General features: G+C 37.0%; 1 protein-coding gene across 1 annotated transcript in view; it reads right to left on the reverse strand.

Annotated features, from left to right (window-relative positions):
- The window catches only part of COPB2 (COPI coat complex subunit beta 2), a 33,914-nt gene that overhangs the window by 6,930 nt on the left and 7,558 nt on the right, over positions 1 to 19,426 (reverse strand). Inside the window, exons 3-15 of the mRNA XM_015132012.3 lie at positions 16,406 to 16,492; positions 16,073 to 16,199; positions 15,065 to 15,213; positions 12,455 to 12,601; positions 11,477 to 11,576; positions 10,665 to 10,807; positions 10,213 to 10,412; positions 8,805 to 8,915; positions 6,549 to 6,637; positions 6,356 to 6,462; positions 5,252 to 5,395; positions 4,144 to 4,274; positions 3,716 to 3,923 (exon numbers count right to left, since the gene is read on the reverse strand). Coding sequence (XP_014987498.1) covers positions 3,716 to 3,923; positions 4,144 to 4,274; positions 5,252 to 5,395; positions 6,356 to 6,462; positions 6,549 to 6,637; positions 8,805 to 8,915; positions 10,213 to 10,412; positions 10,665 to 10,807; positions 11,477 to 11,576; positions 12,455 to 12,601; positions 15,065 to 15,213; positions 16,073 to 16,199; positions 16,406 to 16,492 — 1,743 coding nt within the window. The remainder of the gene's footprint in view (positions 1 to 3,715; positions 3,924 to 4,143; positions 4,275 to 5,251; positions 5,396 to 6,355; positions 6,463 to 6,548; positions 6,638 to 8,804; positions 8,916 to 10,212; positions 10,413 to 10,664; positions 10,808 to 11,476; positions 11,577 to 12,454; positions 12,602 to 15,064; positions 15,214 to 16,072; positions 16,200 to 16,405; positions 16,493 to 19,426) is intronic.

A 19,426-nucleotide genomic window follows, 5' to 3' on the forward strand; every position in this document is an offset into this window, starting at 1 on the left:
GGAGATCAAAATGAAGCAATAAAAGGAACTTGAAGGAAGCATACCATATGGGGGAAGAGAAAACTTCAAAATCTAAAAACAAAAATATTCGTATCTGTAGAAGGATAAGAGAAACTTTTATCTATAAACAATAAGATTTTAAAAGAGAATAGGAAAATCAGTGCAGGACATACAACATTAACCATTCCAGAAAGACAGAATACAGAAAACAAAGGAAGGAAATCACCATAGAATGATTCATGAAAATCTTTCAGAAATGTAGGACATAAGTTTCCCATTAAAAAAGCTCATCTAATAACTGGCAGGATTAATGAAAATTGATTCCTACCAAGGCCTACCATGATTATAACATTTCAGTACAACAGAGACGACATTCAGAAAGTTTCCACAGAGAAAAACCAGGTCATGTACTAAGAATGAGGAATAAAAACAGCTTTAGACTTAAACAATAACTACAAGGCAATGGAACAATGCCTTCAAAATTCTGAGAGAAAATTACCTCCAACAATTCTATACCAGTTAAATGGTCGAATATGTTTTAGGGTAGAACAATGGCACTTTCAGATATTCAAAGTCACAAAACAATTTATCTCCCATTAACAACCCTTTTCTCAGGAAACTGCTGAAGGGCGTGCTCTCCCAAAATGAGGGAGCAAAGCAGGAAAGGAGATAGGGGTATAAGAAACAATGGATCCAACAGGACAGAAGCAAAGGAAGCCCCAACATGATAGTGAAGGGAAATGCATGATGAGAGCAGGAAAACCAGTGCAGTCTGAAGGAGACTAAGCAAACTGAAAGGAGATCTTCGGGAACTCTGGAGAACCAGCAAAGTCCAGGTAGAACTAATCACAGGTACACAGAAAATTAAGCAAAGGGGGAAAAGAGACAATTATAGACTCCAGGGAAAACAAACAATTGCAGGAAAGGAAAGCTAGATAATATGCTACATGGTTAACCTGTGCGCAGTGATTGCACAGCCATAATAATGTAAACGTTTGAGTAGTGATCAATCAAAATTAGAACTGTTCTGAGAGATGAAGGATAGGAAAGTGGCGTGTATGTGGTAGACGCAGGGGAATGAAAGAAGGCGAAATCCTCATCTTCTACAGAGGGGGAAGTCACAAGAAATGCCTAAAGCTAAGAATGAAGAAACTGCTATACTGCATGAAGATACAGAAATAAATACCAAAAGAATTAGATAAAATAAAGTACCTCTAGGGAGCAGGAAGCAAAAAGGAGGGAGGGCTGCTTTTTTCTTAAACTTTGCAAAACTTATTTTATGCTTTGCACATATGTGATTTTGCTTAAAAAACACTACATAAGAAAAAGTCAGGTCATGGTACATTTTATATTATATGTATTTTAATCACAATTTTTTTAAAAAGCAGATGGGGTAAAGAGAAAAATGTAGTGTAGAATTGAAAATATCAGGAGACTGGAAAAGAGGCACAGAAGAGGAAGACTGGTATGTTCTTCCATTTGTTTGTGTCCTCTTTTATTTCACTGAGCAGTGGTTTGTAGTTCTCCTTGAAGAGGTCCTTTACATCCCTTGTAAGTTGGATTCCTAGGTATTTTATTCTCTTTGAAGCAATTGTGAATGGAAGTTCATTCATGATTCAGCTCTCTGTTTGTCTGTTACTGGTGTATAAGAATGCTTGTGATTTTTGCACATTAATTTTGTATCCTGAGACTTTGCTGAAGTTGCTTATCAGCTTAAGGAGATTTTGGGCTGAGACAATGGGGTTTTCTAAATATACAATCATGTCATCTGCAAAGAGGGACAATTTGACTTCTTCTTTTCCTAACTGAATACCCTAATCAATATCGTGAAAATGGCCATACTGCCCAAGGTAATTTATAGATTCAATGCCATCCCCATCAAGCTACCAATGACTTTCTTCACAGAATTGGAAAAAACTGCTTTAAAGTTCATATGGAACCAAAAAAGAGCCCGCATCTCCAAGACAATCCTAAGTCAAAAGAACAAAGCTGGAGGCATCATGCTACCTGACTTCAAACTATACTACAAGGCTACAGTAAGCAAAACAGCATGGTACTGGTACCAAAACAGAGATATAGACCAATGGAACAGAACAGAGTCCTCAGAAATAATACCACACATCTACAGCCATCTGATCTTTGACAAACCTGAGAGAAACAAGAAATGGGGAAAGGATTCCCTATTTAATAAATGGTGCTGGGAAAATTGGCTAGCCATAAGTAGAAAGCTGAAACTGGATCCTTTCCTTACTCCTTATACGAAAATTAATTCAAGATGGATTAGAGACTTAAATGTTAGACCTAATACCATAAAAACCCTAGAGGAAAACCTAGGTAATACCATTCAGGACATAGGCATGGGCAAAGACTTCATGTCTAAAACACCAAAAGCAACGGCAGCAAAAGCCAAAATTGACAAATGGGATCTCATTAAACTAAAGAGCTTCTGCACAGCAAAAGAAACTACCATCAGAGTGAACAGGCAACCTACAGAATGGGAGAAAATTTTTGCAATCTACTCATCTGACAAAGGGCTAATATCCAGAACCTACAAAGAACTCAAACAAATTTACAAGAAAAAAACAAACAACCCCATCAAAAAGTGGGCAAAGGATATGAACAGACATTTCTCAAAAGAAGACATTCATACAGCCAACAGACACATGAAAAAATGCTCATCATCACTGGCCATCAGAGAAATGCAAATCAAAACCACAATGAGATACCATCTCACACCAGTTAGAATGGCGATCATTAAAAAGTCAGGAAACAACAGGTGCTGGAGAGGATGTGGAGAAATAGGAACACTTTTACACTGTTGGTGGGACTGTAAACTAGTTCAACCATTATGGAAAACAGTATGGCGATTCCTCAAGGATCTAGAACTAGATGTACCATATGACCCAGCCATCCCATTACTGGGTATATACCCAAAGGATTATAAATCATGCTGCTATAAAGACACATGCACACATCTGTTTATTGCGGCACTATTCACAATAGCAAAGACTTGGAATCAACCCAAATGTCCATCAGTGACAGACTGGATTAAGAAAATGTGGCACATATACACCATGGAATACTATGCAGCCATCAAAAAGGATGAGTTTGTGTCCTTTGTAGGGACATGGATGCAGCTGGAAACCATCATTCTTAGCAAACTATCACAAGAACAGAAAACCAAACACCGCATGTTCTCACTCATAGGTGGGAACTGAACAATGAGATCACCTGGACTCAGGAAGGGGAACATCACACACCGGGGCCTATCATGGGGAGGGGGGAAGGGGGAGGGGGGAGGGATTGCATTGGGAGTTATACCTGATGTAAATGACGAGTTGATGGGTGCTGATGAGTTGATGGGTGCAGCACACCAACATGGCACAAGTATACATAGGTAACAAACCTGCACGTTATGCACATGTACCCTAGAACTTAAAGTATAATAATAATAATAATAATAATAATAATAAAAAAAAGAGAAAGACTGATAAATCACCTCTAACATTTAAAGGGGGCACTGAGAAAGCAGAAGGAAGCGTGTAAGAAGGGTGCATCATATGCTGTAACAAGTGCCTTAAACTCACAGGAGAAATTCTATTGCCACAGAAATCAGTTGGCAATTAAGAAATAAAGTTTTTCAACTCCATACTAATTTGCTTTCAAATTGCTAGTTTTAAAAAACAAAAAGAAAACACAAAACAAAACCTCTTACCTGTTTTTCCAAAAAGTGTGCAACTCTGGTCCTCTGTTCTTTTGGAATGGTAGGAAGGACCTTATCAGCCATGCTAAAGTCCCTCCGCATGACGGCTGTCTGGTATTCCAGGACTGAAACCAGCAGGGAATAGCTAACGATGTTCAATTCTTTATCCCCTAGATAAAGCCTGTTGTCTTTAGGAATGTAGCCTAGGAGATACATCGTCCTATAAAAGACACAGAAACCAAGTTAGAAATTCAAATCTGCAATTACACAAACACACGCCCCGCCAACCTGCCTCTTGCTCAAAACCTTCCCGTCTGATTGATACATTTTTGGTTAACAATAGGCAACCTACTAAAACTATTCCACTGAAAAATCAGCCTATCAAGCCAACAACAGATTTTGCTAAAATTTAGGACAAATGCGAAATGATACGCAGGTACCTGTCCAAGTGGGCAATGGTGACTATTTCTCCTCCAACATAATAATTTAATCTGTTCACAGAACTTGTGTAAATGAAGCAATCGCCTACCCAAAGCCCCGTTTTCACAATTTCCTGAATCTCACCAAGAACCTGCAGAAAGAAAATAAAGACTATTACTTTATCCAACATCAGAAATCTCTCAATAAAAAGCTGAATATATTTGAGGGTGATATGGTAGAATAAGGAGTGCAAAGTAAAATCCTTCCTATTTCCAGAAAGAAAAATTTTCCTTGGAATTTTTTTTGAGATGGAGTCTCTGTTAACCAGGCTAGAGTACAGTGGTGTAACCTCTGCTCACTGCCAACCTCCGCCTCCCGGATTCAAGTGATTCTCCTGCCTCAGCCTCCCAAGTAGCTGGGATTACAGGTGCCTGCCACCATGCCTGGCTAATTTTTATGTTTTTCGCAGAGACGGGGTTTCACCATGCCAAGTTAAGGTCAGGTCTTAAGCTCCTGACCTCAAGTGATCTGCCCACCTTGGCCTCCCAAAGTGCTGGGATTATAGGTGTGAGCCACTGCAACTGGCTGGAATTTCTTTCCTCATTTAAGAACAGATTCCTACTCAATATAACCCTTAGGCTCAAAACAGAAAAAAAAAAAAAAAGAACAGATTCCTAGATTAGTATTTGTAATGTGAAATCTCATTGTTGGGCCAAAACCATGATATAAAAGAACACTGATCTAAACTTAGACCCTTCATAACTTGAAAATGAAATATTAAGTATTTCACAAAATCTAGGATATTTGCATAATGAATGATTTACCATTTGGGAGCTCATTTAAATCACTGACTAAATAGTCTTAGGACCAAAACGACTACAATTTCTTTACTGAAAGATATCAAAGTAAGTCTAAAGAATTCCTAAAATCAAAGCACAAATTTCTTTTAAACGTATTTTCAAAGTTTGATCTATGAGTCAAGATTTTAATTTTCACATTTCACCAGAAATCCTTAAATGCTGTCTCCTCAAACCTAATTTATAACGAAATGTTAAAATCAGTAAAGTCTGTTGTAAGAATATAAATCATTTAAATACAAAGCTAAAAGCGATGTGCTGATCCAATTACCTCAAAGGCATCTTCAATGCCATCTTCAGTAACTCCCTCATGTGTTTCCTGTGCAGCCAAGACTTTTTCTGACAGATACTTAAGGATAAAAAATGATTCCTCAGTAGCAATACAGACTAGCTCTCCAGAGTCAGACCAGAAAATCTGCAACACAACAAAATCATAGACAACTGATTTGGATTTCTGAGTGGATATGACAAACTGCACATACTTGATTTCTTACAACATTTATCTTCTTATATCAAGATAATAAGTATTCACTTAACAATTTTATGTGGCATTATTTGGGAGGGTGGCCAGGGCAGGGCTATGCTATTTAGCCTAGCAATAGAAAGTCCAAAGTGAGACAGGAAAGGAGAGCTGTCAGTAAACACTGAATGTGCTACATAGAGGACCAGTAGCCTGTTCCCTATTGCTCTAGAACAGTGTTTATCACTTTTTCTTTTTTTTTCATTTTCACCCACCCTCCCTAGAAGTCTTTCTGGACATTTTTCTAATCACCTCCCCCAATGAAATGTTAATACCACAGATATACATATATAATGCATACACATATGTACAGCTATGCTTTATTCATAAAGAGTAAGCCCCCCCAAGCCAATTTTTACACCCATTGAGAATGCACACTCTAGAACCAGACCCCAGAAAAGATGGTTTGTTTCCACAGATAATCTCCTGATAGTGAAAACTGTCAAAGCAGCGGGCAGTTCTAAAGGTAAACACTTTGTCACTGGAGATGGTCACCTCAAGTTCAAGCAGCTATCATCAAAACATATGAAAAGGTTTTCTGAACTACGTGGAAGAAGGCATTTCTAAGTCAAGAATTCTCTGACTTCTTGTTGTCAAAGCATGCTTTTTTCCTCTGTCAAAATGGCACTGCCACTTACCTCCAATTGCTCAGAAAATCAGGATTGTCGTACCCCAATGAGGCCGTAGACAATGTGTATTTTAAAAAGTTATTTAAATTCTAAGTGCTGTTTTATATTTTAAATGGCTTTTGATAATGGAAGAGGGACAGCAGGGTACAAGACACTTCTTGGCCTTAGGGACCCAGAACTCATCACAAAAATAAATATTCCAAAAACAACAACAGGGGAAACTCACATGTTTGGGCTGAATTTCAATTCTTCGTATGAGTTCTGTATTGTCCCAGTCATAGAAAGCTAAGCCATTTACAGATCTGACTCCCAATAAGAAGCCGCCATAGATACCTAAAGGGAACATAAAAAGAGTTTTGCTTAGGCATTTTGGAGCCATTACAAAGAATTTAAAAATGTAATACGTAGACCACACTCACTTTCTGCTCCAAAATCTGGTTTAAATGATTTTTTTTCCTTAAAGTTCTTAAATATCTTTACAACACTGTTGCTCTCTCTTATTGCATACCTGGGAGAAAAAAGGGAAGGCAAACATAACATGTTATATACTACATCATAATTCCACCAAATGTTGGAAATATCTTCAAATATTTTTCAGTAATTATGCAAAAATATAAAATAAATATTTGAAGATTCTCTGATGTACGTTTTCCTAAGACATCAGAGAACTCCTTACAGTTGGACAAATGATGAAATGGTTTTTTACTGTATATGACATGAATTACTAGGGCTTACAAACCACTTTAGTAAATAAAAATGACCCAAATGTCTGTAATAGGTGAATGCTTAAACAAATTATAGTATATTCATATAATGGAATAATACTCTGCAAATAAACCAATTACTGATCCAGGCAAGAATATGGATGAATCTCAAAAAACATTATACTGAACAAAAGATGCTAGACACAAGAGTACATACCATATGATTCCATTTATATGAAACTCTAAAGACAACTCTAATCTATATAGAGACAAGAGGCTCTCATCAGTATTTTCTTGGGCCTGGGGAATGGGTGGGTAGGGGGTGTGGACAGACTGTTAATGGAGACAAGGGGATTTTGGGGGATGATAGAAATGTTCTATAATTTGATTGTGTTACTGGTTACAGATTACATACGTTTGCCCAAATCTACTGACAAGAACAATAGTCCTCCCTTATCCACGGGGGATACGTTCTAAGCCCCAGTGGATGCCTGAAACCTCAGATAGTACTGAATCCTATATACACTATGTTTTTTCCTAAATGTAAGGTGGATAGCATATACAATGTGGATAGATATGCTAGGCAAAGGGATGATTCACATCCCAGGTGGCATGGCTCAAGATTCCATCATGCAACTCAGAACACTGGGCAATTTAAAACTTATGAGTTGTTTATTTCTGGACTTTTCCACTTAATATTTTTGGAACACAGTTGACTGTGGGTAACTAAAACTGCAGGAAGGGAAACCACAGATGGGGGGACTGCTGTACAACTAAATGATACATTCTGTCTTCTGTAAATCATACCTCAATAAAGGTGATTTAAATAATAAAAACTGTGACAAATGGCTCATTAGTCAGCAATGATCAGCAACAACAGATTATATTCAGGCCTCTGCCTTGAAAAAAGTGGCTGTGGCTATCACTGGATATTTGAGATTGTGTGAGGAAGTGATGTGATGAGGGCTTTGCTCAGGACAGGAAAGATGCTGAGCAAGGCCTTGGCTGGATAAAGCTGAAAAAAGGGAACTATCAAAATAGAGGAAGAGGTATGCTGAGAGAGGGCAATTCATCAACTATAATTTTGCCTAAGATAACACAGTACCTTTGAATACACAGAACTATATGTATATAAGTGTATTTAGGAAATTTATGAAAAGATCAGAACAATTCCATACCTCTCAATAAATCTTACTGTTGTCAACATTTAAAAAAATGTATCTTATTATGCAGTGCTGAGCTTAAGTTACCCCACTATTGGGGGCAAGATGCAACATAAAATGTGAGGCAAACAAAACTAAAAAAAACTGTGAAGATGTAATTCACTTGTGTGGTCTGAAAACACTAAACCTCTAATGTTTATTACATGCATTAAACAGGAATGAAAAAGGAACCAGAGCCAATGACTAGTAAAAAAGTCAGAGTTAAATGATCTTTCCTGCTTTTAATGAGAACATTTTATGAACATTCTGAATTCAGACAGAAATTTGTTAAGAATGGGCAGCGGGTACTATCACAGAAAATAAGTTTTAAAAAAGATTTCACAAATTTCTCATCAAAATGATCAAATCACAACATCATCCCCAAGTAGCTCACAAAGGCCAGTAGCACCAGGACACTACATTATAGGGAGGGCACGCCAAGGCCTGCCAAAGCAGACATGAGGGTCTACTGTGCCTTAAGCCCATAAAGCACCAGGTCCTGCCATGGGCTCCACCAAAGAAATGGGTGCTGGGTCCCCAGTTAAATGGGATTATTTTATCAGTTTGAGTGAGCCAGCTCAACACAGAACAAAGAAAGGACAAAGACAGCTCACGCTATACAGTTGCCTCTGACTCTAACGGACAGCTCTGGTGAGAACTGTTTTTTAACACGGAGAAGCGCAGCCCACATCAAGCCTTGAGAGTCCTCAAGCAGCACACAACACATCTGCAATCACGGCAAGCTGGCTATCACGCAGCCAAAACTTACTCTGAAGAATCGTGGGCCCATGCAAACTCCTGAGCAGATCCAAAGCTCTTGTTTCTCAATGCCATTGCTGTGTAGATGATATACTCCCCATCACCACACACCACCACAAACCTAGAAATCACAGAAGCCAGGGAGGGAAGTACAAAGGACCAAAGACATGTAGAAGTTAAGAAACAATAATTCTTGTTATGGTAAAAGAATTCTAATAACAAATGTTAAAAAAATTCTAGCCAACAAATTAAAAAGGAAATTATGAATATAGCATTACTGCTGAAATGTTATTGGAATGGCCTTCTCATAAAGGCAACTGGAGACAGGAAGGTGAGAATGGCTGGAGATGCAAAGGAGGAGGATTCCAATTATTCAACCAGTATTTGTTGAGCACCAAGATGCATAGCACTTTGCTCATGACATTTATACCACAGGAAGGCACTGTATTATTACAAAGACTATCTTCATTTTAAAGCTGATCACTCAAATGAATAAAAATATCTCACTCCAGTTTTTAAAGACTATTAATCAAAATACAGAGGATATTTTAACATTTAAATACTGAGAAAAAGAGAATGCTGCATAGTCAACTAAAATTTTCCCAATGGACATAAAACAACTATCTTTAAAGTTATTTATAACACTTTAAAGGCTGGTATCAAAAGACTGGCAAAGGCAAAACTTGTGGCCAAGAATGTTCTATGATATTAAGGGAAATGCGCATAATGCATTCTTAACCTTCATAAGACAATTACGTTACAAATAATTATGGATACAATTTATTGAACTAGGTAGCATACTTGGTTTATATCCTTTGTCTTTTTCAATATTCAGCATAACATTATAAGATGCCCAGACCTGCTGTAAAATATTTTTAAAGCTCCACAGATTTAGACTTCACTGTGCTAGAAACTCCTCTCTCACAAGATGTTTGGTGACTTATAAATCTTAAGGGAGAAATTAAACTGACAGTTCAAATTACAAATAAGAAACAGAATTATTACCAATCCCAAAACTTTTTCAAAAGATATCTCAGAGTCAAGTTTTCTTCTTAAGAGCAGTGAGTCAGCAAGCATTTAGAGAGGGTACCTCCTAAGTCTCAGCATAAGACATACTCCTTGCCCTCAAAGGAGCACATAAGAACACAAACTCAATGCATGTGAAATAACAGTAAACAGTACTATTTAACTATTCAGAATTGTGTGGTATAGAACAAGGCCAGAGGGGAAACATGCTCCATCTTTTGTGCCAACTTTATCAAGTGGCATGGCTGCCTGCAGCTGTATTGAGGACTATGAGGCCAGAGCAAAAGCACACTGAGGAATGATTAGAGATGCCAACCAAGAGTAGACTGTGGATCTGCAAACCTGTTCTAACATACACAGAAGCTGAGAGACAAATTTTGATGATGGCTTACCGCCCATTAGGATTGTGCTGAATAGTCTGAGGGTATATTTCACAACTGCCCATATCCTTTACTGCCAGTGGCAATCTTTCTCCATCTTTAATTTCAGCATCTCCCATTGCTTTTAGGTTGGCCTGCTGGACTTCTGAATGCTTGGCCCAAATTATCTTTCCATTGGCATCCATGGACATGGCAGGTTCCTCCCGACCAAGCTGAAAGAAAGACAAATAACTTTCAACAATGAAAAGGAAAATAAATAAAACCACAACAAAATAGATTATTTTTTCACCTAACAGAGAGCTCCATTTCCTTTCTTCCACTTTAAATCTTCATTGCTTAATGTCTAGTGCTTAATGAAAGAAGTGCCAGTTTTACAAAACTGGTGACTTGGAAGATGACGGTACTAAAATACAAAGAAAATGGTTTTGCCTATGTCCACCTACTGAGAGGGATAGTATAATTACCTTAACAATGATGCTCCCTTCATCATAGCCCAAAGCGACATTGTTTGACCCTCTTAGACTGGCCACGCACCATACTCTCTCCATTCCATAATTCAGTGTGCTCTCAAGCCGGTAGGTGCTTGAATGCCAAATACGTACTGTTCCTAAAACGAACAATGTAAATATTCCCTTTTGATACAAACATCCGATGATAAACTGTCAGGTGAAAGAGAGCCATAGAAGTCTTTCTATTAAAATAGATAACACTTCGTGGCAGCTTAATGACCAATTTTTTGATCTACTGTCTTTAAATGATTTTTAAAAGCAACATAAACATAACAGATAACGTATAAGAAACAAAAACTAAGAATTATGATTTTAAACATGAAATAATAACAGGATTTCCTGGGTAGAGTGTTTCCTCTGTGCCAGATGCTGTCTATGCATGATTTCTTCTCACTATAATCCTATGAAGCAGATATATGTGTTTCCATTTCATAATCTGCCCAAACCACACATTCATAACATAACAGAGCCTGATTTTGAATCCAGGTTTGTTTGACTCCAAAGCACATGCTTTTTCAGTTTTTCTTCAGGACATCTGATGGTCCTCTTAAGTGACAGAATCAAAATACATGAGAATGATGATGATGATGATGATGATGATGATGAAACTAATGCCCCTTTACTCTTTTATAGCTTAAGTCTGGTACTTTACTAAAAATATCAAAATCCTTGGAAACCTCCAATTATAATGCAGAGACATTACTTGCTTTAAATGCCCACTAAGTAGTAGTTACCAGCACAGGAATAAACATACCCTTCTAACTTACCATCTTCTGAACCTGTGATAATGATTGGCAACTCAGGATGAAAGCTGGCACAAGACACATTTTGGGCATGTCCTTCCAGTGTCTGTACACATGTTTTATTCTGTAATTAAGACATAGAAAACATTTTTTATTAGTGAAAAACATGTAACCAGTCCACCCTTAATTTTCTCAATGTACACATACATTATAAATGATAGTAGTCATGACAATCTAAATAATATCCAATACAGAAGTTTTTGAAATAGGATGATCTTGTTGTATATATGAATATTTTATCTAATTACTTTGTGAAATAAATGTAAATGTAACTATCATATTTAAAGAAGCGGAAAAAACCCAAGAAGGCTTTTGTATGAATATTATTTTCCCAAATTCTCGGGGTAATAGATTTACCCCTTAAAACCCACACTTACTATCACTGGCTAAGTAGACAGTACTGCTTTAGCCTTTAATATTTTTATTCTGGATTTAAGTACAAATGTGAAAATGTTTCAAGGTGAAACAGACTTTCTAGGCCTCATTTTATTAATTGCTTATAGGAACTTTTGATGTAGAAAACAAAAATATCTAAATATAAGAAAATCTTAGAGATAGGAAGCATGTTAACAAGAGTTCATAACTAGGTTTACAAGAGTACTATTTGGCAAAATGGTATTTGTTGATCTGCTAGCTGACAAAAATGAATAGAAGTCTATCAATGAAGATTATGGAGGATAATTCAACATTAAAATGTTAAAATTTCTAAATGCAATTACAAAATGAAATATGAACATGTTGGTATTTTATTTTTAAAATCTTGATATGTATGCATTGTTTTCATTTTTATGGAGACTTCTGGGAACACAGTTTAGGTGCAAATACTGATACCTTAAGTTATTATGCTGGGAACAGATTTCAACAACCCAAGTCTTAACTGTCCTATAAGAAATAGTAAGAAACATATCTAACATATGGAAGTAAGGTTATGAAAAGCTGTACCTGATAATCCCATATTTTAACAAGACGGTCATCTGCACCTGAAATGAGGTATGGTTTGTCCCCACCACTGTAGTAATCAATACAATTCACGCCCTTCTCATGTCCTTCCAAAGTGAAGTTTGGTGACGAAGAGCCCAACTGCCATACCTGCAGAGAGAAACAGCATCTGCCAGTCAATATGGGGCCTTGCTTTTCAAAAGGCAAATCTACCACATTTCTGACACAATATGTAAAATGCCAAAGCCCAGGAGAGAAGAGCTATGAAATTTTATTTTTTATACTGTTTGGTTTTTGTTATTTCTCATTTTACTTGAATTCTCAGGAGCCAAAATCACTATGGCGTTCTTTAAAAGAAGTGCCAATTTTCAGGCTTTATCTCTAGAGATTATAATTCAGTCAATCCACAGTGAAGCCCAGGAATCTAGATGTTTAAGACTTTGAAAAACACCACTTTAAGGGTATGAAATTATTTTATTATAGATTTAATATACACCTCATGAAACTGGATTTAGTAAGATATATTAAAAGTGGCTAGGTGTGGTGGCTCACACCTGTAATCCCAGCACTTTAGGAGGCTGAGGTGGAAGGATCACTTGAGCCCAGGAGCTCAAGACCAATCTGGGCAACACAGCAAGACCTTGCCTCTACAAAAAAGGAAAAAGTAAAAAGTTAGCCGGGTGTGAAGGCACATGCATGTAGTCCTAACAACTCAGGAGGCTGAGGCAGGAGGATCGCTTTAGCCCAGAAGTTTGAGGTTACAGTAAGCTGTGATCATGACACTGCACTCCAGCCTAGGCAACACAGACCATAACTCAAAAATATATAAATAAATAAAAATGAAGATATATTTAAAGGAGAAAATTACTGCCTAATTAAAAATTTAAAATGTAGAAAATTGTTAAAAATTACCACAGCACAGAATTAAGCTTTATCTTTACAAATATTTACTGAGTGCCTACCATATGGGAGGCCCTGTGGGGAGTATAAATATGTGTAACAAATGTTTATCAATTACTGTATAAAATAAACTTTACTGGAACTGAAGATAAGACAATTCTTGCTCTCAAGATAAACCTAATTTAGTAAAACAAAAGTTTACAACTAATTTCAAAGTTAATCTATGTCAAAAGCAAGGAAAATCCAAAGGCAAAATAACTAAGGTCAAAACCCTAAGATATTCAGACACATAACATTTTACATAAAGGAAAACTAGTAACAGTGTTTTATATAGGTGAAAGCAAGCGTGTAAGCAAAAGTTAATTTATTTTAATTCAATGCATATGGAAATATTTTATTTTATTTATTTATTTATTTATTTTTAGATGGAGTCTCGCTCTGTCGCCCAGGCTGGAGTGCAGGGGCGTGATCTTGGCTCACTGCAAGCTCCGCCTCCCAGGTTCAAGGCATTTTCCTGCCGCAGCCTCCTGAGTAGCTGGGACTACAGGCGCCCACCACCACGACCAACTAATTTTTTGAATTTTAGTAGAGACAGGGTTTCACCATGTTAGCCAGGATGGTCTTGATCTCCTGACCTTGTGATCAGCCCGTCTTGGCCTCCCAAAGTGCTGGGATTACAGGCGTGAGCCACCACGCCCAGCATGGAAATATTTTAAATATTATGATTTAAAAAGGGAGCATGATTGCCCTCACTGCAACATGTATTAAGCACCTAGATCAGGTAAGGCACTTTGCTGTTTGCTACTGAATGTTTGGGGAAAGGGAGTGACACATAGTTTCTACCCCCAAAATTCAGTATTTCAGGGGATAAAGATTTTCAAAAACATGTAATTAAAATTCATTCTGAGAAAGGCTGAAACAGAGGCAAAAAGCAATGGAAGAAATGGGATAAGCATAACTGGCTCTGCCTAGAGATGAAGTGGATGTCTGACAAGAGCTTCTCAAGAGTAAATATTTGTGCTAAGCCTTAAAAGCTGAGTAGTTCTCCGGAGGAAAAAAATATCAAAACAGGAAAATAAAGAGAAGTGCAGGCAGATGGAAAAGTTCAATGAAGTAAGGTTTTGTGAACATTCATGGCCTCTAGAGGATGGTGAGTAGACCAGGGTTTTAGGAGATGTCGCATAATATTAGCCCAGGCTAGTCTTGGAAATCCTTGTATTCCACACTAAGGCATTTGGACTTTATCCTTAGATCAGGAACTGACAAGATGCAATCTATGTTTCAGGAAGATAACAGACAGCAATGTGGTGAAATGGAGTAAGAAAGACAGAATAGAGGCATATGGAATTTAAATGTAAAATAGATGAACGATGAGCAGAAGTCAACAATGAATACTGAAAGGAGAGGAAAGTAGTATCCTAGAAAGGATACTGGCATTTTTCTTATTCTGGGTTTCCAAAGGCTAAAAAATTTTTATAACATGCTGCTTCCACACAGAAAAACACTCCTCATTAAGAGCACTGAGTTGCCACAATATTTTTCAAAACAGAACATGTCCTTTGGATTAAAATGAGAAATCCTATTTTTACTTCAAAATAGACTTTTGAAAAAAACTTTTAAGATGGATCAATTTCTGGCCAGTCAATAGTAAAACACCTAAGGCAAGTATAGTTCACTAATAATGATAACTGACACAAACTGTGGACACCCTACCTTGATAGTCCTGTCCAAAGAGGCACTGGCAAACTGATTGTTATCTTTGGGGTTGATCACAATCTGCATAACATAATGGGTGTGTCCTTCAAACACTTGTGAGCAAGACCATTTTTTATCCCAGTCCCAGAGCTTAATAAGCATGTCATCTAGGCCAAAAGAAAGTCTCAAGTTAGTTGTGATTTCTATTTTTTCACTTCATAAGTAAGACACAGTCTTTAGGGGAAGCAAACCTAACATAAACCACATAATCCATGACTTACAGAAATAGAATCAAAACCAAATAGCGTTTTCAAAATGCTTATTTATCTTAAAAATAAATTTAACTCTCTACAGAAAAGTGGAGATAAAATAAATAAAATAGATTAGAAATAGCAAATATAAAAATTTTGTGAAAAAACTTAAAAATTCAGTGAGCATTAAAGAATGAGCAAAGAGTCATACAAGTTTGATTAGAATCTAAGCGTGACTGAATACTGATAGCAATGACTATGTAGAGAACAAGCATTTGCCCTCACAAGACTGGTTTTTAAAAAGTTTTAAATTACTTCTCAATTTTTAATTTAAACACATTTCAAAGAGCTATTACCAATTCAGTGCTACCTCTTTTGCCAGTCCTCCAAGAGGTCTACTATTTATACACAATACCAAGGAGCAAACTAGTTTGAATATGAAGATTGAACTGACTAGGCTCTATGGCAATCTGCCAAAAACTCACTCATCAACATGTAAATGACCTTTCTGTTCAGCAGATGTTTAAACATCTAGACTTGTAGGTCTTCTCTGACAGGAATTGGAGCAATCATTACACAGATCCTAAGTACAGTTGATACTTCATTAAAGTACAAACACAAGCAGCATCAATAGCACAGTAATGGATCTAAACAGTTTAAAGGCTGCTTGGAATTAGAATTCTATTTGTAACAGCAGTTAAAGAATAGCATGTCTCAGTGAATGAAAATGAATTACCCAAAGAGACGCACATGACCAAAATAGGTCATCTCTTACCACTGCTAGTTAGAATGAAAGGCTGGGTTGGATGAACAGCAATACAGCGAATGTAGTCTGAGTGTGCTTCAAACATATGAACTCTCTCCAGAGTATTGTAATTGAACACTCTAATCTGCATGTCATCCTAGAAACAGAAATTTTAAAACCATCATCCCTATTATCAAGTAAATTATACAAAAAAACTGCATCACAGGCTCAAGGAATGAAGTCTATGCTTCAAAACAGTGCTGTAACTAACAAAACAAACCAGGAATCGAAATCCTGCAACTAACTTACATAATCATTCACCAATTCAGAAAACGGGAATAGAGATTCATATTAATTACTTACTGCTCCTGTCACAACCCAATTCTTCCTTGCAACAAACTTTGCAGCTCGAACAGGAAGATCACATACTTCAAATGTCTTCACCAGTGTCTTTAAAATGTAAAAAGAATACACAAATTGAGCTGTAAGAAAATAACCAAAAAATCTACTCTGTTATATTTCAAACATCCAATTTTTAAGATCACTTCTCATTTTAATATATTTTCAGGCTAAAATATAAAAGGTCAACACTAAAATTTTTTAAAAAGACAAATTATCTTTTAGTAGATTCAAAATTAAAACACTTTTTAAAAGACAAGAGAAAGCAAATGTCCACAAGATGGTATTCCAGATCCTCTGTGCTCCAGCCCTTCCCTCCCTTTTCTAGCCTCACCTTTGGCTACTCCCAGCCTTACCTCTGCTCTTGTTCTCTCTGCCTTGAAAATCCACCCATGGAAACTTGTACTTCCCTTTCATAATGTAGCACCTCATAATTATGTTTGTGCAAATCTTTCCTGCCAAGCTCTCCAAAGGCAGGAATATTTTTCACACTGTATAGGCAGAAGCTAGAACAGTGGCTGGCACACTAAATTAGTGTGTAATAAGTATTTGTTGAATGAATTAGCTCTTAGTTTTTCTTTTTTTCTTTTTTTTTGAGACAGTCTCACTCTGTCACCCAGGCTGAAGTGCAATACAGTGGCACAATCTTGGCTCACTGCAACCATCGCCTCCCAGGTTCAAGTGATTCTTATGCTTCAGTTACCCAAGTAGCTGGGATTACAGGTATGCGCCACCATGCCAAGCAAATTTTTGTATTTTTCGTACAGACAGGGTTTCACCATGTTGGCCAGGGTGGTTTCGACCTCCTGGCCTCAAGTGATCCACCTGTCTCAGCCTCCCAAGTGCTGGGGTTACAGGCGTGAGCCACCACACCTAGTCAGTTTTTTTGAAATTGAAACCCATAAAAGTGACTCATGAATAAGGTACAATTCTTTTGCATGCTTTAGCAATATGATTCCATACAAATGTTATTATTTATTTATTTTTTTAAATGAAAACACAGTGACCTGTATTTTCCTCTGAGCTACTCAGAATGGAATTATACACACAGGATAAAGGTAGAAAACTAGAAGACCCTCCTAGAAAAAGCAGAGATAATGGTATACCTCTATGTTCTCCTTCTTTGATGCCTGTTCTTAAAAGTCTGAAAGCCAAACTATCATTTTCAAATCCTTTTTTGTATCAGAGAGCAAAAAAGAAATAACTAAGAAACCAATATAATCTTACTGCTTGATTAACCATGTGCACTAAAAAAGTAATAGGGACCGGTTCATAAGAACTGTCCCACTCTGATTTTTCAAGCCAGAGTTCAAAGATTCTTTAGACAAAGGCTGAATGAGTAGGCACTTCAACTCCAACCTGCAGAATCACTACCAGCTGACTAAAATACAGACACTGAGAGTAGACAGAACATGCAATCTGTAATGCAGCAGAAAAATCCACAAAAGCTCATGAGGAGCCAACAAACTCAGGGATCTAAGCAGTAAAAATAAAGCAGCTGCAGAGCAAATAGCCAAGGCTCAGTGCCATGTTAGGGGCTATGACTGATGCAAATGAAGAGTAAGAAAAGCTACACATGTGATACATACAAATGTTCAATGTAGATTAGGAAAGTATAACTAATGACTAATACTTATATGGTACTTAGGTTTCATATACAATTTTATCTAATTTTATCTTTTTGACAATCCTGTGACATAGGGAAGGCAATAATATCATCTTTACTTTAGATAAATAAAGAGGGTCAGCATAGTTAAAAGGCTAACCTATATAATTTAATCAGCAAGTTGGCTTCAAATCCTAAAATACTATGTTTTTTAAACCACTGCATGTACCACCTCAAAGAATATATAGTATCTCCTTATTTGAAATTCAAGTGCATTTAAAACCCTTTTTACTTCCAAAAACCTTTTTGGCTCTCTCAAGAATTTGCTCTCAACACAGGAGTGGTAAATACTGTTGGTGATATAAACACAGGGAAAAAACAGGGAGAACCAAAGACAGATCAATCATTCAACAAAGACTTACTATCTACTAGGAGCCTGACAGTGTATCAGGTAGTGCCTCATGCACTGGACCAACAGTGGGAAATAAGATGAGGGTAATCGTCCTCATAGAACCTCCATTCTTGGAGGAAAGAAGGAAATTAAACACGAAATTACCAATGAGATGAATTATGAAAGGGGAAGCAGATGGTCCTGTCATAGGGCAGAAAAAGGTACAGAAGAAAAAAAGGAGGCAAAGCGGAAATGCAGATAAAGCAAAGATATATTACAATAAAGCCTAGAGAAAGATAAGAAAAGTACGCCTGGGCTTTAGAATATAAGATGATCAAGTGACAGAGCTGAGAGATAGGTAAATGTAGTTGATAAGAGGGAATCCCTAGGAATAATCAGAGAGAGAGGACACCAACATATCTGTTAAACATAAAATCAGAAATACTTTAAACATCTCAAGAACTAAACAAAAAGGAAAAAAAAGCAGTTATTTGCATCAAAGCAAAAAGAATTCACAAGATAAAGATCTGAAGTTGTAGAGAACACAAATACTGAACTAGTGATAAGTGAAATGCATATTATTAATTCATTGAACAAATAATTATTGAGCACTTACTATGTGCCAGGTAATGTTACAGGCACTGAGATACAGCAGAAAACAAAATGTTAATTTGCATAAAATGTCACTGATGGACTATGGTATGGTTTGGATTTGTATCCCCACCCAAATCTCATGTTGAATTGGAGGAAGGCCCTGGTGGGAGGTGATTGGATTATGGGGGTGGATTGGAGGTGATTGAAGGTGGGGATGGATTTCCCCCTTGATGTTCTCGTGATAGTGACTTCTCATGAGATCTGATGGTTTAAAAGTGTGTGGCACTTCCCACTTCGCTCTCTCTCTCCTGCCATCATGTGAAGAAGGTGCTTGCTTCCCCTTCACCTGCTGCCAAGATTTTAAGTTTCCTGAGGCCTCCCAGTCATGCTTCCT

The sequence above is a fragment of the Macaca mulatta genome, chromosome 2 (genome assembly GCF_049350105.2).
Source record: "Macaca mulatta isolate MMU2019108-1 chromosome 2, T2T-MMU8v2.0, whole genome shotgun sequence".
NCBI lineage: Eukaryota > Metazoa > Chordata > Mammalia > Primates > Cercopithecidae > Macaca > Macaca mulatta.